The sequence below is a fragment of the Pelodiscus sinensis genome, chromosome 5, assembly GCF_052426305.1.
Source record: "Pelodiscus sinensis isolate ZL-2025 chromosome 5, ASM5242630v1, whole genome shotgun sequence".
NCBI lineage: Eukaryota > Metazoa > Chordata > Testudines > Trionychidae > Pelodiscus > Pelodiscus sinensis.
Window position 1 is genome coordinate 121,078,518 of NC_143056.1, and position 19,945 is coordinate 121,098,462.

Consider the following 19,945-nt stretch of genomic DNA (forward strand, 5'->3'; position numbering starts at 1 on the left):
AAGAAAATCATGTTGCCTGTCTACACTGCCTTCTTGTTGAAGAGCTCTTGTGCAAGAGGGCTTATTCCTCGTGGGGAGAGGAATAACTCTTCTGGAAGAAGCCCTGTTTTCCGATGCTGTACTGTAAATTTACTTGCACAAGAATGCAACGTGCAGTGTAGACACCTGGCAAGTTTTTGCAAAAAGCCTGCAGTGTAGACATAGCCAATGTGTCTTGCTTCCCCAGAAGGGCTGTGGGATGCTGGACACCAGCTGATGTAAAATGGTGGTGGAAGACTGCAACAGTGTGAGCCCCAGGTGTGCAGAATAAGACATAACTGTAAAATGTTGATATGATTTTGGGGGGCAGAGGTGCCTCAGGATCCCTTTGCTCCAATGACCCTATATGATAAAATACGCTGAGCCACAGCACATTTCAGTGCAATCTGAGTTAGCATGTGGCTTATTAGAGCACTTAGAAGTCAGCTGTTAAGCCATAAGCCACTCTCAGCTGTGGTGGAACTACCATCCCATTATAACAGAAACTATAAGCCGGATGCCAAGTGCCCGTCACCATCTCTGAAGGCAATGGGTTCTGTGGGTGTCCAGACCCAGAAGGAGGGCCTGAAGTGAAGGACTGGCAGGAATTTTTTGAGGAAAAATGGAGGAGTGTGGAAAATCAACAAAAACGTTCACAGAAAAGATTTTCTGTTTCCTTGCCATTGCTGACGGTCAGGAAAACCAACACTGTGCTGAAAATGCCAGTACAGATAGCACTGACAGAAGCACAATCCTGAGACCCAGTCTTGTGACCCTTATTCTGGTCACCTCATCGTAGGCAACACAGCACTAGGGAGGTGCAACACCCCTCCCCCCCCAGCTGTCCCTGCCAAAATTTTAATTGATAAATGGGTTTCTCCTCATGCTCCCTTCCTGTCCTCTGGGTGACCCTCCCTGCATCCCCCTCTCCCCACAGGCACCAGTTGCCTGTGCCCTACACACACTTTGAAACCAGTAGAGGGAATGCAGGATCATCATCACGCTGCCAGTAGGGAGCCATGTCCCCTGGGTAATTACATAACAGCTCCTCCCAATTTCCTCTAATTAGCGGGAAGCACAGAAGCAGTGGTTGTGCCTCTGAGGAGGAGTGGTGGGTCTATAATTAATAGCAGAGTTGCTTCAAAGTAAGCCAGATCCAATTCAGTGCTCTAGTGCTGTAGCCTGCCTTCCCCAGGGACTCCACTTCTTGGAGGTTGATCCAGAGGGACAGCTCAGGGAACATCTTGGACCTTCCCAGAATGCAATGCTTCATTTTCCTGGGAGGAAGGCAGTGCCAGGAAACTAGGGCGAGAGAGTGGACGAGAATCTCCTTCAGTGGATGAGAATACAAAGTGCAGGACACAAGGCGATCAGTGTGTCCACGGTCTTCATTTTTGGGGGGAGGGGGTAGGGAGCGATGGGTAATACAGTTGCATGAGTCATCTCTGGGACAAGAAGTTTCAGCCTGACCCAAAGCCCAACAAAATGAGTGGAAAGACTGCTGGTGACTCCCTGGGCATTGGATCAGCTGCTTTATCGGATTGCAGGACAAAGTGCTCTCTCAGCACTAGCTCAGCACACAAGCCCGGAAAGATCCTGGAATGTCAGCCATATGGCCTGCCGCTGAAATAACACAACACTGTGACAATGAGAAATGCTGATGGGAGACCAAAATTAACACAACAGGACATAGAAAAGACTCCCAGCCCTGAACTGTGCTTGCTTACAGTTATAATGTAATTGTATTATTTAGAGAGGCATTAAAGAAGGGTGAAAAAAATCAGAACAGCAGCAAATTAAGTGCTAGTAAAGTCAGGATAGGAACACTTGCAGTGAGGGAGTCCACTACTCTAATTGCCATTGACTTCAATGCCCTCAGGATCCCAAAAAAACCCAAACAAAACAAAATACTGATATGAGTGGTGATGTGTTCCCATGTTCTGTAGACAAGACTTAAAGGGGCTCTAATCATTCCTGTTATCTTTACTTGTTCGCAGAGCTCACCACAGTACCTCCTTGGATGACAATACAGTCTTTCCATCCTCCTCATACAGAATGGCTGTATGGGGGCACCCCATTCTCTACTACAGGTTCCTGATCCGGGGAACCCTCAGTAACAGGAGTTTTTAGCCTCCCTCCCATACCCTCCTTCTGAGGCTCCAATTTTCCAGGGCCTCTTCCTCTTTTTATACAGCGCTAATTCCAAGGGCTTTGTCTTGTTTCCCTGTAGACTTCCTCTGATCTCCCCATTCTGCTGCCTTTCGCAATTCCTGCCTTCTTATGCTCCAAAAGCAGTTCTTACTCCTCTCCCCCACCCACACCAAAAAACCTGGTTTAGTCACAGGACCTTTGTGACATGAGCTCAGCACTTAGCTCCTTTATCTGAGGAGGCAAGCTAAGTTGGAACAAGTGCAGCGGCATCCCAAACCATCTTAAAGGGCTAGCTCAATTTGTGACCTTGAACCACAGAAACATAGGACTGGAAGGGACCTCAAGAGATCATCAGGTCCACTCCCCTGCCCTCATGGCAGGACTAAGTATTATCTAGACCATCCCTGAATGGTGTATATTTGTTTAAATTCATACTTTAGATTATACTAAAAAAAGAACTTTCTGATGTAGACAAAGCCAGAGGAAACATTCCTAACCACATTTTACAAAGGAGAACCAAGGCACAGAGAGGTTATGTCACTGCCTCCTCACACATATAAGGAGAATTGGGCCTTATATCCAGATGCCTTGAGTTCTAGTTCAGTGCTTCAACCAAAAGACCATCATTCCTCTCATGCTAATGTTGCCTACGGCAGGGTTCCGTCTGTATTGGAAGGAGAAAACTCTGTATTTGAAGAAGCCATGGGCCTGGCTGTGCTGTTTATCTCAACCCCAGAAGAAACATGCCTCAGATGTTTACATCACTTACTCTTTGGCCTTCAAGGTTATACAACTGAAGACTTCTTATTGCATAGCAAAACAGCACAAAATTGTTATGACTGTTGCAATAAATGGTGTCAACAGTCATTTCTTGCTGATCGCTTCCTGAATTCTTTAGAGGGTGAAAAAAATGTTAGCAAACAAAATAATAATGGTGTTTTTCTTCTAGGTGGTAATCCCCCAAAGCCAGTGATTTTTCAGTAAGCAACCAGAGGCCGAGAAATCTGTGCGCCCCTCCAATGTGTTGTGTCAGCAGGCTTTACACCACTGCCTTTCTTACACGTTGGATGGTCATCAAAGATTGCATGTTCATTCATGCCCATTGAATGCTCGGCATGTATTAAGAAAGCTTTTTCTGCAACCTTTTCATTACATTCTTGTTAGTCACGCGGGTTACCTACAGTTAATACGATGCTATTATTAGTATACAGCACATGCACAAACAATCTTAGCCTCTCTTCTTTACAACATGCCTGAGTTGCAGCTTGACAATAGGATGTTTCTTTAGACTATCCAGGGCCTGATTCATAAAAGCAGATGAAAGACTCCAATTGACTATAATAGGCAGTGGATCATACTCCTAGTCCACATAGCTAATGTAAGGGTTCCATATTTTACGACTGGATTTGTATTTTATAACTATAAATTAGACCACAGGTGGGCAAAACAGCCAAGCGGGTTGATCCAGCCTGTCGCTACCCTGCCACACCCCCACCCATAGGCAAATCGAGACCTGGGGATGGAGGAGCATGCAAAGTCTTCTCCCCCGCCAGGGGCACGTGGCACCAGAGGGAACCACACGCCCATGGTAGGGTGGGGAGCAAGAGACTTCCCGTGCTCCCCTATCCCTAGGCTCTGATTGTTCCGGGGGCAGGGGAAGCATGCAAAGTCTCCCTCCCACCCCTCCAGGGGCACGCAGCACCAGAGGGAACTGCGTGCCCCTGGCAGGGCATGGTGGGAAGCAAGGTGAAGTGCCTCCCGAACTAAGGGAAAAGCCTCCTTTCAGCCCCCTCCTGATGCAGTTGCTGTGCTGCTGGCAGCCCCCCCCAGTAGGACCGAGCACTTTGGATCCCCAGCGGGAAGTCCATCTGAGAGGAGAAAAAGAGAGAGAGAGAGAATATTTCCCTAAAGTCCTTCAGCCTTCCCTCCCAAATAAGTTCCTTCCTTCCTTGCAGGGTGGGGGCAGGGATGGGCAAAGACTTCTTGCGCTCCCCCACCCCCAGGCCCTGATTGGTCTGGGGGTGAGGGGAGCCCACAAAGTCTCCTTCCACCGCTAGGGGTGTGTGGCGCCTAGACAGAACCACCAGCTGTTTTGTGCCACATGCTCCTGGCAAAGTGGGGTTGGGGGGCAAAGACTTCATGCATTCTCCCATCCCCAGACCAATCAGGGTCTGGGGAGCACTCAAAGTCCCATGGCCTGCCCCTTCTGGTTGAGGCCCCACCTCTTCTGAGGCAGCCCAGAACCGCTTCAGAAATTCACTAAGTGGTCCCCCTTCAAAAATTATTGCCCACCCCTGAATTAGACTTTCATGATACAGCTCAGCATTACTAGTCAATGCCACTACAGAGTCTTTGCTTTCAGAGTCCAGCAATATTTGTTTTTACAACTACTTTTTCCTTTAAAAACTACACCCGAATTTAATGCAGATAAGTGTGAGCTCGGTCAATAGCCCTGGAAAATAAATCTCTTTATCCACAGAACATGAATAATGAGGATACATCATAACAAGTTTCCCTATCAACACGCTTCACTCTTCCTCTGGAAGGGCACTTCTAGGGTCAGGCAGTAGTTCAGTCTCTATGCTTGTTTGACCCTTGAACTTCCTTTTAGGGCTGCTAGTAAGGGTGTCAATAGTGACTGGACATTGAACCCCCTGACAAGTGGGCACTTGTACCTGTGAGAAGCCTCATTGACTTCAGCAGGGTTCTGCTACCCTGGAGAGGTTTTAAAAACTGGGGTGTTAGGATTCTGCAGCTGGGAGCAAGTCTCACTGCCTATGTAGAGATTCCCCCATGATGGGCTCATGCTACTATACTAAAAGCAGCAGTGTGGATGTTGTGGCACAAGCGATAGCCCAGACTCAAGCCCACAGCCCATCTCTGTAGCTAATCAGTCTCTACCCCAGCCCCACATTGCTATTTTTAGCATGCTGGCTTGAGTCTGTTCACCTGTACTGGAAGGCATGCTCCCAGGTGGTGTGCACAGCTACCCACAGTGACTCAGTTGAGGATACTAATAACACAGATGTCACCAGGGAGCCATCACTTAATTACTATTTCCAGGAGCACTCTGGATAAACCTGGTGGTTTCCAAGTACAGAAGACGTCATGCTTCCTGCTTTGAGGAGTGCACAAGAAATGACTTTGTCAGTATTGAAATGAGGAGTAGAATGAATACCCCAGAAATGAAAGTTTCCTTCTCTCAAGACCAACTTTATTAGCAAATCACTTTCCTTCTCTAGCTATTGTTATGGCAATCAGTTACCACCACAACCTCCAGGATAAAGATTGGGATCTGCTTCCTTTCCCAATATTGTTGATGTCAATAGCTTTGTATAAAATCTGATATTGGAATACATTAGAGAAAGGGATCTCTTTAGAGGAGTATGGTGTATACAATATACCACAACTCTCTAGGCCTTCCCTATGGTTTCAGTAGGAACAAGCCTTATCTTTTCACATTTTTTATGATTCATGCAAGATGCATCATGATCGTGAAGAAGGAAGCTACAATGAAAATATAGAACAATGTCTCTAGAGATAACGCAATGAGCCAAATTGCTCAGTGGTAGATGCCTGCTGAAGTCAATGGAGTTACACCATTGATTAATTTGTCCCAGTGAATTAGAGAAAGCTCTAATAGAGATTTCTAGATACAGAGTCTCATTATAAACCAGTTCAGTGGCAACCCAACAAACTGGGAGTTGGAGAGAATAGATGGAAGTACTTTGTTTCCTTGTTTAGAGGACTTTTATTTTGCAGGCCAGACTGGATGGTTTGCTACTGAATTGTGAAAGACATGAAAACTTCCGGAATAACTAATTGCTTAAAACATACGTAAGTCCACTTCCTTCTGTAAGCCTCTTGGATTGTTATTAAAGTGCATTGCCACCTTGAGGGAATTCTGGGAACTCCACCAATGCAATATTTAATGAATGTGGTACAGGTTGGACCTCCATGGTCTGGCACCCTCGGGCGTATCTAGACGATGCTAGACTTTCAAAAGAGGATATGCAAATTCTCTGGGAATTTGCATATCTTCTTTCAAGCTCACTTTCAAAAGTGAAAGTAATTAAGACACGGTTTTGTCAGCAAACCCTCCTGTTTGTCAACAAGCCACTTTTCCTTAAACCTCATTTTTTTTTTTTTTTTTAATGCGGCTTGTCGGCAAACGGGAGGGTTCGCCAACAAAACCGCATCTTAATTACTTTCACTTTCAAGAGTGCCATTTTTGAAAGAGAGCTCAAAAGAGGATATGCAAATTCCCATGAAATTTGCATATCCTCTTTCAAAAGTCTAGCATAGTCTAGGTATACCCCACCGGACTCAAGTGGTCCCGAACAAGGGAGTTTGCTGGACCAGGGAGGGTAGGCTTCTGAGCTCCCCAGGGCTGCCAGCTCCAGCCAACGCCCTGCCTCTAAGCCTGCCTGCAGGCCCACAAACCTAAGCTGCTGGGGGCTCCGCTGCCAGCCTCACTTCAGCCAATGGGGCTCCGCTGTCACCGGCTCAGATTGCCTCAGTTGCTGGCTACACTCTGGCTGCCAGCCAGGCTCTGATGTCCCTGGCCACTAGCCCTGCTCTGGCTGCCGGGAGGTCTGCTACCAGCCTTGCTACGGCCAGTGGGGCTCTGGTAGGCTGCTGGTAGGGCTCCTCTACCACTGGACACCGGTCCCAGTGCCAGCCCCGTTCCAGCTGGCAGGGCTTCTTCCTCCTGCTGGACCTGCTCAGGCTTCCAGCCCACCAGTAGGGTTCCACTCCCAGCCTGCTGGCTCCACAGGCTGCCAGCTGGGCTCCCTATCCCTCGGCCACTGGCTCTGCGAGGTGTTGATCCACCAGACCAATTTCACTCCCAGCTGCTGGCAACATCTGTCCCTCCTCACAGCTAGGGCTCTGTTCCAGCAACATCATGATGCAGCCGGATCAGATGTTCAACCTGTATGCTCAGAACAGAGATGTGGTCTCTGCTCCCAGAAGTTTACCAGAGTAGCAAGATGCTGCAGAGACACAAAACACCAAGGCTATGTCTACACTCGCGGCTTCTTGTGCAAGTATGGCCATTCTTGCACAAGAATCCACAGAGCATCTACACTGCCCACCTGCTCTTGCGCAAGGAAATTTACAGTACGGCATGGTAAGAGGGGCTTCTTGTGCAAGAGCTATGCTCCTTTTTAACAGGTGTAAGCCCTCTTGCACAGGAGCTCTTGCGCAAGAGGGCAGTGTGGACGCTCGGCAGGGATTTCTTGTGCAAGAAAGCCCTATGGCTAAAATGGCCATCAGAGCTTTCTTGCGCAAGAGAGCAGCCACACTGCCATAGGAGCTCTTGCACAAAAGTGCAGTGTGAACATTCTTGCACAAGACTTTTTGCACAAGGGTTCTTGTGCAAGATGCCACGAGTGTAGACGTAGCCCAAGTGATTTATTTATCACAAAGGGCTGTGATGTAATCGGTTGGTGGTTTTAAAACACAAACCTGAGACTTCTCTTTCCAAGACGAAAGAGAGGCACAAGGTTTAGCAGAAATGGTGCATTTTCAGAGGGTATTTGAAGGAGATGGTAGGTGGACAACACTTGAGGTTGGGTTGACAACGCCAGGCCTAGGGAACAACAATAGCAGGAGGGGAGAATGGGAGTAAGGCCAGTTGTGCAGAACACAGCTCAAAGTGGTAGACTGAGTGCCATGGAGACTCAGTGAGGTGAGTAACCACTCTGCCTTTTCTGGTTACAATTATTTGAACAGATGGTGACAATCAGGTGGTCTCAGTAGTCTTGGACACTTGTCAACTTGGGTACCAGTGAGGCCATGGAACAGACCATCTCATTATAGCAGCAGGTATCTTCCGGCACTGGACCACAATTGTATTGTGACCCTGACATTCTTAGAACTCCCAGATGCCTTTCATGCCATTATGAGGTGGTACAGATTGAGTTGGGGACTAACAGTGGTACCAGTCTTTTATTTAAGGGTTCTCAGATCACTGGTGGGACCCTACCAAAGAGTGCTGCAAGATTCCCTTGTGTTGGCTGAGGTGGGGATTGCTGTGCTTTCAATATGTTAATAGGGCTCAGCTCTTTCATTTCCCTACCACGCAGAAGGATCAAGTGCAGCCCTCAGCTGATGTGTGGATTAGAACTTGCTGACTGTTCTCTGAACCATCAAGCCAATAGTGATTATAGGGGAACAACTGGAAGAGAATATCATTTCCTTCGACTGAGGGAGAGGTTAGCCAATTTGAGTCAAGTAATCAACCTGAAGACTAGCTAGCCTTCCAGAGGCTACAGATTGAACCTCTAATCCAGCACTCTCTAGTCCAGCATGATTTTAGTTAGTCTGATGTCCATTTATCATAGGTATGGCCAAGTTTCCCACAATCCCATAAAATTCATTTACAGCCACCGCTAGTCCTGACTCTCAGTACTCTGTGATGTTATTTAGCTCTAATTTACTCCAAATGTCTTCTAAGAGTCCAATAAGCACTAGAAGTGTTGCTAAGACTGCTAGACAATGTTGACCTGATGCAGTTTGGCAAATTCTCTGGTTTGGCACTGGTCAGAATCCAAGGGTGCAGAACTAGAGAGGTTCAATCTGTATAAAAAAGTCAGGTAGAGTCTACAGCCCCAATCAGCTTTTTTCCCCAATTATACACAAGACAGTTTTTCAAACTGATATTTGCAACTGTCAACTCTGCTTTCACTCTCTTGTGCAACAAGATCTGTGGTGCTGCACATCTTAAATCTATCCAGAGACTGATTGAGGGTTTCACCTGTTTTGGATACAGCTTGCCTTAACACCACTTTCTCAGGGCCTACACTGATATGCAGACAACACAAGACCATACATCACTTCAGTAGTTATTAGCCACAGTAATTTCCCAAACACATGGAATGCAAGTCAATCTGTTGATCCATCAGGGGTTCTTAAACAGCATTGCTTCATAACCCCCTTCTGACAACAAAGATGACTACATGACCCAAGAAGAGGTTTTTTTTTTTTTTGGGGGGGGGGGGGGGGGGGGGAGAGAACACAACACACACGACCAGAAGGAGACTGATGCTTGAGTCTCTGCAGCCCAGCAAATCCAGGCCAATTCTGGTGATTCCATTAAAATGGGGTCATGGACCACTGTTAAGAACTGCTAATATAATTGATATCAAAGCTGTGAAGTGATTTAAGATTGTGGGTTTGCAAGTTTGATGAAGTTGAGTGCTGCTTTTGGAGAAGAAAGTGAAATCCTGACAGAACGTGTTACTGACAGCATTGTAGGCAATATGAATAAGAACTAATTTGGCAAAGAAACCTGGGCAGTTTTGGCCATTTAACAGAATGTAGTCATTTATGAGAGTAAACTTTGAGGTGATGCAGTAGAATTTACAAGCTAATTCTGATTTCCTTTCCATTGGGTTTCACAACATGATTTAGCACCAAGTGCACATTTAAGTAAGTCAGGGTGGATTTTCAATTGTGTCTAAGTGATTTAGGAGCATAAGTCTCAATAGCTTCACCTGCAGAATCAACAAGGCTAGTTAACATTTGTTTTCCTTTAAACAAAGCCCAATTCCAGATCACTGTTCTTAGATGAGAAAAAAGTTCCAATGGCAGTAGGATTATTATAGCCAAAAAAACCCCCTGCAAAATCCATTTTAAACAAAAAGATTTAATAACTTCTGTAGCAAAGTTTAGTCAAATAGGCCAAATCCCATGTCATCATCCGATTCCTCAGACTCCTCTTTCTTCTCTTCTTTCTTCTCCTCAGCTGCAGAGAGAAGAAATGTAAACAATGTTCACTCTCATCTGGGATTATTTACAGTACATTTTGGACATTGCGAGTATGAGGAAATCCCAAAACGTGCTCTCCTCATGAATACATACACCCCTTTCAGAACAAATTAATGAAGGTGAGGAGCAATCAACTGTGAACACCACTTACTGGTGGCATCTTCTATGCATACCATCTTAACAGTTCATTCCCTGGTACAGCTCAGAGATAGCCTTTAGCATTAAAACCAGGTTACTTAATAACAAGCCACCAAAGAACAGTAAAAAGTATCCTAAATTTAAATGATGGGATTAAGGCACTAAGATTAATGTATAAAATGGAGTCCCTCTATTTTCCCCTTAGTTTCTATGCACTATACAAGTATACTCACCAGCAGCAGGAGCAGCGCTAGCAGCAGGAGCAGCAGAACCTGCAGCAGCTGAGACGGCTACAGCTCCACCAACTGGCATGCTGGCGAGTTTGCCATGACCTGTAAGGGTGAAAAGGACAGGGAATAGTAATTAAGCTTTGGCCCTACAAATACTTCCAACATGCAAAACCAAAGTTATGTAGAAAGAAGGCACTTAGTCAATATGGCATACAGACAGGTCTATGATAGGACAAAATGAATGAGAAAAATAAAAAATACACTAATGGGCTGCACCCCATGCTTGCCAACCCCCTCTGGCGGCTTTTGCAGCCAGAGAGCATGATGAGATCAGAGCGCATGAGGGTGGGATTATGTCATTCTGTTGCCTGGCAGGAAAAACATTTTTATACAGCCACTCCCCAACTTATGAACACACTGACTTACCACCATCCATACTTAAGATCAACCTCCCATTAACTCCATTACAGTATTTTTGAGTTGAGAACCATGTATGTCAAGTTTTTCCAAACAGCATGGGCAGCACATTTAAGAGTATTTCCAACCAAATCGAGTTACGAACAGGTGTTCGGAGCGTAACCCATGAGTGTGAGTGATCCTCTGAAATTAACCTATACAACCTATTCTAGCCACCTGCAAAGAACAACAAGGTGCCAGATACTTTGGTTGGTTTGTTTAAAAACAGCATATTCTAAAATAAGATTCTAGAGTATAAGACTGAAGCATTGGGCCATTAGCCAATCAACCAACCAACCAACCAGGTGTGGACAATAGTTCTTGGCAGCATGGGCAAATTTTTTTATTTGCCTACAAATCCCCCCAAAATCCATATTAAAAAGACTGACAACAGCAGGCAAACATTACCAAATAAAGAGAAAGAAGGTGACCTTCAAGAAGAGCATTTCAAATATGACCTCTGCTAGGTCCTTTCTATTCTATATGGTCTACAATGTAGCATGATCGGGATCAGAACTGTATGAATAGTCAATTAAGGGTTCCTGGCCATTGAAAACAAATATTTAGGGTTAAATCAATTTGTGTTTCAGCGAACTGAAAAGTGGGAAAAAAGTTTGGATTTTTTAAAGTTCAAAATGTTGCTATTTTGGAAATGTTTTCAGTTGAAAAATCTCTGCAAAATTGAAACAATTTGGCAAATTTGACCAGAATGTGTGAAATGAATCCATTCTCCAATGAAAGAGAAATGTCAAAGACATTTACCCAGTTATAATTTGGATACAGCATAGTAACTCTGACAAGGGAGGCTAACCAAATTGTGCTTCTGGACTTCGAAGCACTGTTTGGGAGTACGATTAGATTCCCATGTATAGCAGGAGACCAAAAGACTTTTTAGCTGTTACAAGGAATACTGTAATAAACAGGCCTCTCCAACACAGCAGGAATTACATTACAGAGAGGATCTTTGAGATTAGTCAACATTACTACTTAATGTCTCCAGTTACTGGAAAGTAAGCTCTCTGCTATTTCCCTTGTGAATATGGAGACTCCCTCTGCTTTCGAAGTTTGCTTACTCAGTCATTTTGCATGTACTCAATTTCTAAGAATCAATTTCTAAACAATTCCTTAGTATTTCAGATTCCTATAATTAGCAAAATAAACATGTTTTATAATCATGTCAGATATTCTAGGAAGCCACATAAAATAAAACCTCAAAGTTTCAAACACCTTGGGAATGGAGACTGTCCCTAACTTGGAAGTGTTCATAACATTGAACAAAACATAGTTCTTCTCTGAAAAGTTTACAACTGAACCTTATCTTAATACTGCTTTGAAAATTTATTACAGTTTGGACCTCCCTGGTCTGACACCCTCAGGACCTGAATAAGATTTTTCTGGACCAGGGGAGGTCATTTCAGGTCCCCCTTCCCTGCCGGCTTCTGGGCTCACCCTGCAGCCCAGGTCATGGCACTCCCCCTCGCCCCCACAGCACAGCTGAACCATGTGCTGGTTCCCTGTCCCCCACCCTTGTAGCCCAGATGAGGCACACAGCTTCCGGCCCCCTCAAAGCCCAACTGAGCACATGCCAGCTCCCAGGACCCCGCCACCCTGCAGTGCAGCAGGACACTGATCCAGGAAGATCCATGGTCATGTCGGACCAGAGAATCCCAGATTTTAGAGGTGCAACCTGTATGAAGAAAAAATGCTGGTTCTCCCCCACCCTTTAAATAGTTTACATTGAACACAGTAGTATCTTGTGTGGTTTTGAGATTTTTTTGGTTCCTGACACTGTCTGACTTCTGGTTTCAGTTCTGGTGTTTGTAACTTATTCTACTGTATTTCTAAAATAAAGTGTTCCATCAGCAGACAATTGAAACCATCACAGAAGTATCCAATAGCTGCTGTACTTACTGATAATCATTAAGGCCTGTTCCTATGAGCTCTTAGGCACGTGAGTAAGTAAAACTACACATCTGCTCAAGTGTTTGAAGGAAAGGGGATTAAATCATTACTTCAATTAGCCCAAAGCTTTTTAATCAGCATGCTATGTAGACACAGTGTATGTAGTCAGTAAAATACTCAATAGTGGAACATGCATGTGCCTTTCTAAATTTATTTTCAGTGCAACATTAACAAATATAAATCTGATTTCCACTTAGGGATCCTGCTTAATAAGATTTATCATATCCAGGGCTCCCTGGAATAAAGAACAGAAGGCTTGTGAATAAAGTATTTACTTCATGGTGAAGTGACTTCTCCAAGAAAGGAAGTTCAAGAACACAACTATAATTTAGAATGCTAACATCTGGCTCATTCTCCCACCTAACATGTTCAGAAAACTCTGTTATGAGCAGACTAACTGTAAACTCATATTTAAGAGCATTTTCCAGTTTGATCTGGTCCACAAGCGAAACCTAGCAGGTACTGGCACTAACCTGCAGGAATCAGGATGGACGCTACGCATTAGCTATCACATTCATTTTGTATCTTAAGTAAGAGCCCCCCAGAGTAAGTCTGATTTAACAAGGAAAAAAACAAAACAAGAAATCTGGTAATTCTTAACCCTCTTGAAGGTCTTCAAATTAGTGACTGAATTAGAGAGGCAGCCATCATAAATGTCACCCCCCCCCATGCCAACACTGAGTTTTTACTTACCCTGAGCAATGACATCTTCTATATTTTTTCCATTCAGTTCACTAATAACCTAAGGGAATTATAGATCACATATTAAAAAAACTGTTTGACAAAGCAGTTTATAAAGTAGTTTAAGTGTTATTCTATCAGGTTTCTATGCAATACCACCTATCCAGCCGCTTGTAAGACTCCATCTTGGCCTTATTTCTCAGTCATTAAAAATGTAACTTAAAATTGACAACCTATAAGACTTAAATGTATGATCTATTCAAATCTTTAAATATATTACAAAAATTGCATTAAGTAGTACATGTCTGATAAAGTTTTAAAAAATTCAAGCACCTGAACTGGGAGAAGCCATTGGCTAAGCACTAGGAATATCAGTTCACTAAAGCATTAAACCAGATTTTGACTGCAGAAAATATTTTCATTTCAGTTTATTCCCAATGAGTTCCTGATTTCAGGAAGCTGGCAGCAATCAAGAATAGGGATGTTACATGTAGACAACTACACAATTAACCAATTAGCCTGGGCTTACTGGTCAATCTTGTCTACCACACACACTCCCCCACCCTGCTGCCTCTATCACAGGGAGCAGGGGAGGGGAGAGTGAGAGCCGGTGCCTGTGAGAAGCCTGCTTGAAAGCTAGCTCCCTGCAAGTATTGGCTCCCATCTGTCCCCTCTCCACCGACGCTGCTGCCTGACAAAGAAGCAGCAGCAGCGGTGAGGGGGACAGGCGGGAGCCAGTACGCACAGGGAGCCAGCTTTCAAGCAGGCTCCCCATGCGTGCCAGCTCCACAGACCCAACTGTTCTCTCCTGCCGCTTGCTGCTTCCTACAACACAGACACACACAGCAAGGGGAAGGTGTTCCCCCCAGCTCCAAGGAACAGCTTCCCCCGCTCTCCACAACTGCACTGCTGCCTTTAACAGAGCTCCGCCCCCTCTCCCCAACAGACAGGGGCTGCTGCCACCTGTATCAGAGGCAACAGTGAAGGGCAGCCGGAAGGACAGTGTGCAGGAAGCCGGTTTTAAAATTTGCCTCCATCATGAAGTGGCTGATATGCTGCTATTATAGAGGCAGCAATGTGGGGTGGCAAGAGGCTCCCTGGCAGTGGGAACAGAGCACACTGGCTGTTGGCCCTGCATTTGAAACTGCTGCTGCATCCCTTCCATATGCATGCTCAGCAGTACTGGATCTGAATCAGCACTCTAAAGTACCATTTTACTCCATACTCTGACATGCTAAAGCTCAACTGATGGGAATTTTCACTGGAATGGGAAATTCTAACTTCTATTTTATTATCAAAGTTAAGAGTGCAGGCTGGGAAAATGTAAATAGGAAAACAGTGCTAGCATCTCAAAAACATTGTGCAGGATAATGGAGAGTCACAAATCAAAGTAAACAATGGAGGCAAGATTCTAAAGATAGGAACAGTAATGTCAAAGTACATTGCAGCTCAGTGATAGTGGCATATCTAAACAAACAACTAATCTCCTGCTCAAGTGAAGCATGAAATGTGAATTATGTTCGTGTTTATTTACTCTGACAGGCATGTTTGAAGAATCCTCTAAGTTATACTGGGGCAAGACTCAGTCAGTGTGAACAAATACAGGTAACTCAATGACGACAAGAACAAATTTCCAATGTAATTTTGTGGGAAAGGGGTGATCAGTGAAAACCAGGTGAGTTTATGAAGGCCTTAGTGACAATAAAAAGTGTATTTGAAACAGCAGAGTAAGAGCAGAACTATATCATGGTACTGCACAGATTCTGACTGCAGAGAACCACTCTTCAGGTTGGATAATGCCAGGTGCCCCAGAAGGAATGAATAGAACAGGTAATCATTGAGTGATCCTACCCATCACCTAGTCCCACCTTCTGACAGAGGCTAGGGACACCATTAGCCATTGATGGACCTATCCTACATAAATGTATCTAGTTCTTTTTTTGAACCCTGTTAAAGTCCTGGTCTTTACAGTATCCTCTGGCAAGGAGTTCCACAGGTTGACTGTGTTGTGAAGAAATACTTGTTTGTTTAAAGTCTGCTACCTTTGGTCATTTGGTAACCCACAGTTCTTGTGTTCTAGGTACAAGTAAATAACTTTTCTTTACTTTCTCCACATCAAACATGATTTTATAAACTATTACATCCTCAGTTTCTCTCCTCATATGGCAGCCATTCCAAACCCTCAATCGTTTTTTTGCCCCTTTCTGAACTTTTTCCAATGCCAAGATTATCTTTCAGATGAGGCTGCCACATCACACGGCATTCAAGATGTGGGGATACCATGGATTTATATAAAGGCAATAAGATACTCCCTAGCACTTTAAATTATTCCTAACATTCTGATTTTTTTTTAAAAGGCAAACACTGCTGCTGCACATTGAGTGGATTTTTTTTCAAAAAATTCAGTCCCCATCACTGAGTAAGTACAGTTGGGGTTCTGTTTTCCAATATGCGTTACTTTGCATTTATCAATGTTAAAATTCATCTGCCATTTTGTTGCCTAGCTGCCTGTTTTTGTAACATCCATTTGTAACTCTTCAGTCTACTTTGGTCTTAACTATCTTCAGCAGTTTTGTATCATTTGCAAATTTTGCCACCTGTTTACCCCTTTCTCCAGTTCATTTATGAATATATTGAATAGGACTGGTTTCACTATGGACCCCTGCAGACACTACTAGTTACCTCACCTCTCTCCATTGTGAAAACGGACATTTATTCCTACCCTTTAACCAGTTAAACCCATAAGAGGACCTTCCCTCTTATTTCATGACAGCTTACTTTACTTTTTCCCCCAAACAAATTATGTTCATGTGTCTGCCAGTTAGACTTACCCATCTATAATTGCCAGGATCAACTCTAGAGCCTTTTTAAAAGATTGGCAACACATTAACTATCTTTCACTCATCTGGTACAGAAGATGATTTAAAGCAGGGGTCAGCAACCTTTCCCAAGTGGTGTGCCAAGATTTACCCCCTCCTGCCCTGAGCTGTACTGCTCTCTGGGGAGGGGCTCTCTCCACTGCACACTCCGCTTGATCGCCTGCCCTGGGCTCCGCTCAGGCTTTTCCTGTGGTGAGGGGAGCAACAGCACACATGCACTTCCCTGTAAGCTGGATCCAGCACAGAGCCTCAAGGCTTCCTCCACCCACAAGAAGCTGGTGCTGGTTCCAATTCTGCAGCATTGTGCCCCCTGCATCACCAGCACAGGTCCCTTTTGTGCCACTTATGGCATGCATGCTGTACACTGCCAACCCGATTTAAAGGATGGGTTATAAACTGCCCTCTCATGCTGCTGCCTGATATACTGTGAAGATTAACTGATGAGCCCAAGCTCCATCAGTTAACCATTTATACTATCATCTCTCTATTACAAACCAGTTAGTAGTTCCCAATTTCACATTTGAGTTCATTCAGAACTCTGGGGTGAATGCCATCTGGTCCTAATGACTTGTTGCCCTTCTCTTCTACACACCGTTTCAACACTGATCTCCAGGCTGACATAAATCCTGCAGAACATTGGCTGTGTTTTCCTAGATGCACTCAGATGATATAGTGTCTCACTGACTTCCCTGCCATTGCCAGGGCCTCAGGCACTGGTCCAACTCCACATCTCCTATGCTCTGCCTGCAGCACACAATTCGTCTCCTGGGGGCTGTAATACTTTGGTCTAATTGCAATTATGTTTAGTGTGTGAGTGGTTGGGAGGTATTAGTGGCCAGGTTGTAGCAAAGGACTTGATATACAGGAGGTGCAACTAGAGGATACAGTGGTCTCGTCTGGCTTCAAATTCTATATCTGACTATTTGACTTATGTCCCTTAACACAAGCCCTATTCACTGCCGTATTTATGGAAAAGGCCATGTGTACACTTGGCACTCCATGAACGTAGTGCAATAATGTTGCCAGAATCTGGGAACGAGAAACAGTGGATGGCTCACTTGATGATTCTGTTCATTCCCTATGAAGTACCTGCCAATGGCCGCTGTCAGAAGACAGCATATAGGGCTGGATGGACCACTGGTCGGAGGCAGTATGGCTATTAAATTCTGTATTTTGCCAGAAAGGTATAAACCTCCATTGGAATTATACTTATTTATTTTTAGGTGGTGTATAACTGCAAATTGAACATTTTATCTCACTGAATTTTTTTCCTGACAGTGATAGCCACTGACCAGCAACTACCAATTTCTGATAAGAGCCATTACACAGGCCTGTTGTATGCAGTGTACAGGTTGAAGTTCTCTAGTCCAGCACAATTTTAGTTAGCTGGATGTCCAACTACCATGGGTGTGGTCAAGTTTCCCCATGTCCTGTGAAGTTTGTTCACAGCCATCAGTCCTGGCTCTCTCTGTTCTGTGTTATTTAGCTCTAATTTACCACTAAATGTCTTCTAAGAGTCCAGCAAGCACCTGAAGTGTTGGTAATGCTGCTAAAACCATGCTTACTTCTTTCCTTTTGCCAATATAGCAAATTGTGTAACTAAGCTATGAAGAGAGCTGAGAAGCACAGTTATCAGTAATCATACATTAAGCAGCATTGCAAGTACTGTCCCATTTATTCAACTCACTGAAATACAAATAAAAAGACCCACTCACTACAATATTGACCTCCCATATTTCAGCAAATTCTCTGGTTCAGCACCCATCAGGTCCTGAGGGTGCCAGACTAGAGGTTCAACCTGTAATTGTTGCTGTGTCCGTTCCAGGATATCCCCTACCTATCAGTTAGAAACAGCTTGTAGTAGCGCTGTCCAGTAAAGTTTAGTCAAACATCTGTATAGCCCAAGAGCTACAAAAATGTTACCCCAAATGTGTCTTATTGGGCAATTTGCCCTTGAGACCATAACCCCCCCCCCCCACACACACACACACACACACCACAATACTTGCAAATAGACAAATATTTTTAAATAGCCCTTGAAATAATAAGATTGGTAGCTAAGCAAATATGTAAGTGGTTCCAAATTGGATAATATATTATCAGTTACTGCACTGTCACCTTGTTCATGCGTTCATCATCCATCTCAATGCCTACACTGTCGAGAATCTTCTTTAAGTCCTTTGAATTGGGGGAGTCATTGCCCCCAAGGACAGCCAGAAGATAAGCTGCAACGTATCTCATTCTGAAAGACAAATTAAGATCTTTAGCATGGAGATTGTTACAGATTTTAGAAGCCTGGGACTCGTTCCCAACTCTTTGGAGCCCTGTCCTCAAGAGAGAAAAGTGTGTTTTTTAGGATCTTGAGTAAGCTAACTCAAGTTCCTAATGAAGAGGAGGCAGTTTTCACAAGTTAGATGAGTATGAGGGAGCCCAGTCTTTAACTGCTAAGCTATATGAAAACTGCAAATTACCTTGTCTTCCCTAGGATGTTACCTCAAGTTAAGGAAACACACCCCCTCCCCATTCTGCCCTCCCATGAAGACTAGGGATGTTAATGGTTAATCAGGTCCCCAGCCGCCTGGCTGGTCTGGAGCAACCCCCAATCCCCACCCAACCTGGCCAGAGTAGCTCTCCCACCTGACCTGTTCAGGTGGGTTAACCACTTAAACATAACATTTAGCTGGCTCACAAGGCCTTAGAGAAGCTGTTAGTCACCCCAGGTTACGAGTGCCAACCACCACCAGAGTCTCAATTTTTAGACATGGCAGGCTCTACTTAACAGCACCGGCCCGCTACGTATCCCCCACAACCAACCAGTCAAGAAGGAAACCGAACTAGGATGTGAACGATTAACCCGTGGGGGGCGAGAGCAGCTCCCCACCCACCATCACGTTTAATCGGTTAAGGAATTAAACGTGATTTTACATCCCTAGTTTAGACACAGGGTTGTTTTAGGGCCCGGAAAGGGGTTAGAGATTCGGTAACCAGCAGCATCACTGCCCCACACGAGCTGCACTGCCGGCCACTGGCAGGGACATCGGGGAGGAACCGGCACCTTTCTGCACGGAGCCCGCTGGGTGCCAGCTGCAAGCGGGGGGAGGGGGGGGTCCACGCCAGACAGGCACGTTCCTGGAAGGGTCAGCGAGCCGTGGGGGGGGGGGGGGCTCCCTTCAGCCGTGCGGGCTCCCAGGGGCTGTGCCAAGAGGCGCCGCCGCTCCCTTCCCCTCAGCCCCCCCCGCTCCGTGCGGAGCCCCCCTTTATAGCCCTTCAGTCCCAGGGGCGCCCCTTCCCGCGGGGCAGCCCCCCTCGCTAGGATCCCAACCCCTCCCCCGGTGCCCAGGCCGGGCGCGGCTGAGCACATGGCGGCCATCACTCCTACCGCCCTCCCCCACCAGCTGCGCGTGGTCTCGGCCCAGCCCTGTTCCCCCGCTCGCTCCCGGCAAGGGCAAAAGGGCTCCGGGCGCGCCCATGAGGAGAAATGGGGGGGGGTTCCCACACACTTACTTGAACGAGGGGAGCTAGGCCCGAGGACGTGCGCTCACTACGGCGGCCTGGCGGCGAAAGGGAAGGGGCAGGGCCTAGACAGCTCGTTCTTCCTTTCCCCACATCCCAGCAACCAGCTCTGCCATTGGATGGGTCTAGGTGGGCAGACAGCCA

At 45.4% G+C, this 19,945-nt stretch overlaps 1 protein-coding gene and 1 non-coding gene across 2 annotated transcripts; both read right to left on the minus strand.

Annotated features, from left to right (window-relative positions):
* Positions 1 to 9,800: 9,800 nt before the first annotated feature.
* Positions 9,801 to 19,945, minus strand: RPLP2 (ribosomal protein lateral stalk subunit P2). Its single transcript, XM_075928255.2, has 5 exons — positions 19,793 to 19,945; positions 18,407 to 18,530; positions 13,422 to 13,470; positions 10,314 to 10,412; positions 9,801 to 9,919 (listed from the first exon to the last, which is right to left on the minus strand). Exons 2-5 carry the CDS (start codon positions 18,527 to 18,529, stop codon positions 9,843 to 9,845), a joined length of 348 nt encoding a protein of 115 aa, XP_075784370.2. The 5' UTR covers position 18,530; positions 19,793 to 19,945; the 3' UTR covers positions 9,801 to 9,842.
* Positions 13,092 to 13,223, minus strand: LOC112544443 (small nucleolar RNA SNORA52). The gene has a single exon (XR_003087769.1). It is a non-coding gene; the product is annotated as a small nucleolar RNA SNORA52 (small nucleolar RNA).

Bases quoted from the DNA above. Each gene is read 5' to 3' on its own strand.
- RPLP2 (XM_075928255.2), bottom strand. From the start codon at position 18,529: ATGAGATACGTTGCAGCTTATCTTCTGGCTGTCCTTGGGGGCAATGAC. The intron at 13,471-18,406 runs GTGACAGTGCAG...TAATTCCCTTAG, and splicing joins ATGATGAACGCATGAACAAG to GTTATTAGTGAACTGAATGG. The intron at 9,920-10,313 runs GTGAGTATACTT...TTCTCTCTGCAG, and splicing joins TAGCGCTGCTCCTGCTGCTG to CTGAGGAGAAGAAAGAAGAG.